At 36.9% G+C, this 6,401-nt stretch overlaps 1 protein-coding gene across 1 annotated transcript in view; it reads left to right on the forward strand.

Moving 5' to 3' along the window:
- Positions 1-6,401, forward strand: part of LOC105000199 (cGMP-inhibited 3',5'-cyclic phosphodiesterase A) — a 348,425-nt gene that overhangs the window by 279,753 nt on the left and 62,271 nt on the right. The window contains exon 4 of the mRNA XM_010855927.1: positions 3,279-3,433. Within this exon, the coding sequence (XP_010854229.1) occupies positions 3,279-3,433 (155 nt within the window). The remainder of the gene's footprint in view (positions 1-3,278; positions 3,434-6,401) is intronic.

Below are 6,401 nucleotides of genomic sequence, written 5' to 3' on the forward strand. Positions count from 1 at the left end.
TTAGAACTGATTCAAATATATTCTTTTTAATGGCTGAGTAATACTCCATTGTTTATCTGTATCACGGCTTTCTTATCCATTCATCTGCTGATGGGCATCTAGGTTGCTTCCATGTCCTGGCTATTATAAACAGTGCTGCAATGAACATTGGGGTACACATGTCTCTTTCAATTCTGGTTTCCTCAGTGTGTATGCCCAGCAGCGGGATTGCTGGGTCATAAGGCAGTTCTATTTCCAGTTTTTTAAGGAATCTCCACACTGTTCTCCATAGTGGCTGAACTAGTTTGCATTCCCACCAACAGTGTAAGAGGGTTCCCTTTTCTCCACACCCTCTCCAGCATTTATTGCTTGTAGACTTTTGGATCACAACCATTCTGACTGGCGTGAAATGGTACTTCATAGTGGTTTTGATTTGCATTTCTCTGATAATGAGTGATGTTGAGCATCTTTTCATGTGTTTGTTAGCCATCTGTATGTCTTCTTTGGAGAAATGTCTATTTAGTTCTTTGGCCCATTTTTTGATTGGGTCATTTATTTTTCTGGAATTGAGCTGTAGGAGTTGCTTGTATATTTTTGAGATTAGTTGTTTGTCAGTTGCTTCATTTGCTATTATTTTCTCCCATTCTGAAGGCTGTCTTTTCACCTTGCTTATAGTTTCCTTTGTTGTGCAGAAGCTTTTAAGTTTAATTAGGTCCCATTTGTTTATTTTTGCTTTTATTTCCAATATTCTGGGAGGTGGGTCATAGAGGTTCCTGCTGTGATGTATGTCGGAGAGTGTTTTGCCTATGTTCTCCTCTAGGAGTTTTATAGTTTCTGGTCTTACATTTAGATCTTTAATCCATTTTGAGTTTATTTTTGTGTATGGTGTTAGAAAGTGTTCTAGTTTCATTCTTTTATAAGTGGTTGACCGGTTTTCCCAGTACCACTTGTTAAAGAGATTGTCTTTAATCCATTGTATATTCTTGCCTTCCTTTGTCAAAGATAAGGCATCCATAGGTGCATGGATTTATCTCTGGGCTTTCTATTTTGTTCCACTGATCTATATTTCTGTCTTTGTGCCAGTACCATACTGTCTTGATGACTGTGGCTTTGTAGTAGAGCCTGAAGTCAGGCAGGTTGATTCCTCCAGTTCCATTTTTCTTTCTCAAGATTGCTTTGGCTATTCGAGGTTTTTTGTATTTCCATACAAATTGTGAAATTATTTGTTCTAGCTCTGTGAAGAATACCGTTGGTAGCTTGATAGGGATTGCATTGAATCTATAAATTGCTTTGGGTAGTATACTCATTTTCACTATATTGATTCTTCCAATCCATGAACATGGTATATTTCTCCATCTATTAGTGTCCTCTTTGATTTCTTTCACCAGTGTTTTATAGGTTTCTATATATTTTTGGTTATTTAAAGTAGAAGTTGGCCTTAATGATTCATGTATTTTCTTTTTTTTACATATAAGATATGAGAATTTTACAAAAGTGAGCTGTAGGGAGTAGAGTTCTGCCTCCAGTTTAGACCTCAGTGTTAGTTGAAAACAAGTCATGTTAAGAACGAAAAAAAAAAAAAGGAAAGAACCAGAATTTCAGTGGTCTCAGGTATATCCAGCACAGTTCTTTATTTGGTAAATAAGCAGCTGTGCCCTGGAGCTGATGGTCAGTCAGTAACATCTGTGTTCTTGTCATTGTGGGTCTCTGGACTCAGGACTATGTCCTTCAGATAACTTTGTCAATTAGGTGGTTTGTTTGTTTGTTTGTTTTTTTCAATTAGGTGTTTTTAAGTTTCCTTTGAACATCTACTTCTCTGAGAAAGATAGGGCTAACATGATATGAAAATAAATGGATGGAGAAAGAGAAACTGATTCCTTTGGGTCTCAAAATAGACACAGAGTCAGTGACAGATTTACAGACAAGAATCCTGATATTTACATTGTTTGACATTTTCTTTTCCTGTTGAATTCCCTCCTAGGGTATATATCTTTAAGAGATTTTGGAAACTATTTAATATCAGAGTTCTTCTTGAATCCCAAGGTGCCATATACTTAATTCTCAAAGCTTTTACTGTCTTCAGGAAGAGCAGACTCTTTGTTAAACTCTGCTTGCACAATTGTTCTTCTAGGAGTTACCAGCCACAAATAAAATAATGAGCTCCTACCTCATCACTATTGCTGTAGTTGTATTAGATTACCTTCCCTTTCATTTTTAAGGTTAAGGCTCTCTTTGGAGGGTCATTGTTCATCCTGGTGAACTCAGAATCATGCCTGAGTGCTGAGGGTGTCACAAATCCCACTTAGGCTATGGTAGGAGAAGAAATGACAAAGAGGGGAATTGCAGGTCAACTAGCAGAGTCTTCTGTTAAGAGGTGTTCATCACCACAGTGCACCAGACATGCAGGGGAGCCCCCCAGTTCTGGGAACTCAGGTTCTTGGAGGACTTCTACCCTCCCTCCCAAAGACCTGGTTATGGACTAAACTTGAGTTGGTCAAAGAGGGGGCCTAGTCAGCAGACTACTTTGCCTTTGAGACCAGAGAAAAAGAGTGGAGGGCAGGCTGGGGGACTTGGGCACATTCTCCTCCCTGGGAGGGGCTGGGGTGAATGGTGGTTTGCATGGTGAACCATGCCCACTTCCTGTTTGCTCTCCTTCACTTTCTTGCTGCACCTTTCTCAGTCTCTTCACACCCACTCCTGGTCTGTCCCAGTCACCTCTTCTGTATCAGGTTTAGTGGTTTGTAGAAATTATACTTTCCTTTCAAAAAAAAAAGATGTTCATCCTAATGACATTACCCAAATGCCTGTCTGTCTTAAGTCATATTAACCACAAGAGAGGTGGTACATCTTGTGAGTTACACTCTTACCTTTAGGTCCCATCATTTCTAAATCAAGGATTAAATCAATTAAATCAATAAACACTTTGGTATAACAACAGTTGTGCTAGTTAATAGAAATGCAGCTCATAATAAGTTATATATTAATATTTATAGGTATGTAAGCCCTGTTGGACAAATATGACAATAAAATTAGCCCAAAATGGCTCTCATTTCTCATAATCCATTTTTATATAATCATTGAAATGAAGGTCCCAAAATGTTATTTTTATAACATTAATTGATTTTGGCCAGAGTTCCTTATTGAATTTCTGAGTGCCCAAATTTTAGAGATATGATATTCAACCAATATAGTTTAATATATTCATTGCTAATTAAAAACTCATTTTCTTTCATTATATTACATAGAAGTTAGTGATAGGAAATATGCTTGGTAATAAAATCAATGTTCCTTCTTCCCAGCGCCTGAGGAGGAGTTTGCCCCCCGGTTTGCTGAGACGAGTTTCATCAACTTGGACCACCACCACTTCTGCCACAGGTCTGCCCACTTTGGAGCCTGCCCCTGTCCGGAGGGACCGTAGTGCCAGCATCAAGCTGCATGAAGCACCTTCATCCAGGTTAGGTGATGTTCCTGTTGGGTTCATGTTTCTAGGAGAAGTTCCTTATCAAAAATTAATTATAAATTACAGGGGATTACAAAACAGACATAGACTCCTAGAGTTAGAAAATGAGCTTATGGTTTCCAGGGGGGAGGGAAGGATGGAAGGAAGGGACAGTTATGGAGTTTCAGATGGACAGGTACACACTGCTGTATTTAAGACGGATAACTCACAAGGTCCTACTACATGCACAGGAAACTCTGCTCAGTGTTGTGGCAGCCTGGGTGGGAAGGGAGCATGGGGAAGAATGGATACTAGTATATGCATGGCTGAGTTCCTTTGCTGTGCACCTAAACTATCACAACATTGTTAACTGGCTATACCACAGTACAAAATGAAAAGTTAAAAAAATATATATATATAAAAGTAAAATATAGTAGCATCCAAAGTGATTGTTTACTTAATTATGAAAAATGATCATTAATAAAGATTTATAATATATGGCAAAAAAAATTACAGGGGAAGGGAGGCCCAAAAGATTATAATTGATTTGAGGCCCACTTTGAAACTGAAAAAGGTATTTGGTTTAAATCCAGAGCAGTATAGGGATTGATATCAGATAATTATGCTTAAATGTTATTGTATGGCCTTAAGTATAAATGGGGACAGTGACTTGAAGTGATGTCTGCTACTGTAAATTTGGATGGGTAAAGTTGAACCCAGAATAAAGACAGACTAGATTTTACCTGGACTGAGATCTGTGTTGGATTTTTACATCAAATGTATCCAACCTAACATTTGCAAATGATTGTTAGATTTCCCCCAGTTCACCAGACCAGCTCTGCTGGCATTATTTGAAGGGCAGAAAATCAGATCAAAGGTAGTTCATTCTAAGAGCAACTAAATATGTTCAAACAGTTTTTAACTTAAACTTTATTTAGACAGTGAACAGATTGGTGATTGTCAGAGGCAGAGGTTCAGGGTAGCCAAAATGAGTGAAGGGGATCAAAACTTGCAGTTATAAAATAATTAAGTTGTGGGAATGTACAGCATGGTGACTATAGTTAATGATACTATATTGTATATTTGAAAGTTGCTAAGAGAATAGATGTTAAAAGTCCTCATCAGAAGAAAAAAAAATGTACAAAGATGTTTGTTGAGACTCATGGACTGTCCATGGCATTCTGCAAGCCAGAATACTTGAACAGGTAGCCATTCCCTTCTCCAGGGGATCTTCCCAACCCAGTACTCCTGCATTGCAGGTGGATTCTTTACCATCTAAGCCACCAGATGGATATTAACTAGACTTATTGGGCTTCCCAGATAGCTCAGCTGGTAAAGAATTTGCCTGCAATGCAGAGATCCCAGTTCAATTCCTGAGTTGGGAAGTTCCCCTGGAGAAGGGATAAGCTAACTCACTCCAGTATTCTTGGGCTTCCCTGGTGGCTCAGATGATGAAGAATCCAACTGCAATGCAGGAAACCTGGGTTTGATCCCTGGGTTGGGAAGATCCCTGGAGGAGGAAATGGCAAGCGACTCTAGCATTCTTGCCTGGAGAATCCCCATGAACAGAGGAGCCTGATGAGCTACAGTCCATGGGGTCACAAAGAGTCGATACAACTAAGCACACAGCACATTGTGGTGATCATTTCACAGTATATACAAATATCAAATCATCATGTTATGTGCCTAAAACAAATATAATGTTATATTTTGATTGTACATCAATAAAAATAAATAGAATACAATTTACTTAGAATATTAATTCTAATTTTACAAAGTGGTTAAAAAATCAGAATTACCAAAGCTAAAGAAAAGATAATACTAAGATCTAGAAAGAGTTTTGAAGAAAACATCATCATGAGAGAAATTCTTTCAGAGAAAGCTACTGCGTTTGTCCTTTTCTATTTGGCATAGAAATAACATACTTTATGTGAATAATAATTATGAGAACACTTACCATGTACGATTTCAGGTTTTTGAAACAATTACATCAGTTTTATTAATGATCTAATGACTGAAAAATTACCATATCTTTATTGAACTACATGATGACAATATTAGATGTGATTTTCTTTTGACCCTGGCTTTGAATATAAAGCCCCATTCTGAAATTGGCAAAGAAATGGAATTTTTAACGACTGCTAACTTTTCCTGCTTTCTTACTTAAAAACATAATTGGTTTCTTTCATGTTAAATATTATTGATGATCTAATAAACCTATAGAATCAGAAGCAAGCATGAATGATTCTTTCTTTCACATGAGTTCACATAATGTTTGTGAAACTTCAAAACATCACCATAGGAGGATGTTAATCTGTTTCATGAACATTTCCTGAAGTTCAAAATTATAGGTCACTAATAATATTTTCCCATGAAAATATTGACTGTTGACTTTTATAGCAGCAAATACTGATAAGTGGTAGGAAATTATAGTTATGTATTTGTTGCTTAAAAACATGAATTTTATGTTCTTGGTATACATCTTTAGAGAAGTTGTCTATTTTATCAGCACACCTTGCCAAGATTCCTGTCATAGTATAGTTAATGCTCCTTTATTTACTATCCATAGAATGATTCTACCAAAAATCCATTCAAGCTTTCTTAAATGTCTCCTTTCTTTCTGTTATTATTTGTTACTTCTCATCAAATTTCATTTCTCCTACTCCTCTCTTCTCTTAGTTAAATGAGATTAGAGGCTGAAACTGAAATCAACATGAGGAAGAGGCTTTCAAAAACTTTTATGAGCTTAACTCCTAAGGATTTTGTCATTCTGTTTTATGAAATAAATGCTCCTTATCAACTATTTTCAAAATAGAAAAGGAATGGCATACAATCCCACTCATTCCCTTTTTCCTAAAAGTGCTCATTGATGTCCTGCCTAGGTATGACTTTTCCCACTAACTTACTCTTCCTTAATTTCACTATCCTATTAAAAGTCCTGATATAACATCTGAGAGTGATACAACTTTTTCACCATTATAAA

The sequence above is a fragment of the Bison bison genome, unplaced genomic scaffold (genome assembly GCF_000754665.1).
Source record: "Bison bison bison isolate TAMUID 2011002044 unplaced genomic scaffold, Bison_UMD1.0 scf7180017864370, whole genome shotgun sequence".
Taxonomy (NCBI): Eukaryota; Metazoa; Chordata; class Mammalia; order Artiodactyla; family Bovidae; genus Bison; species Bison bison.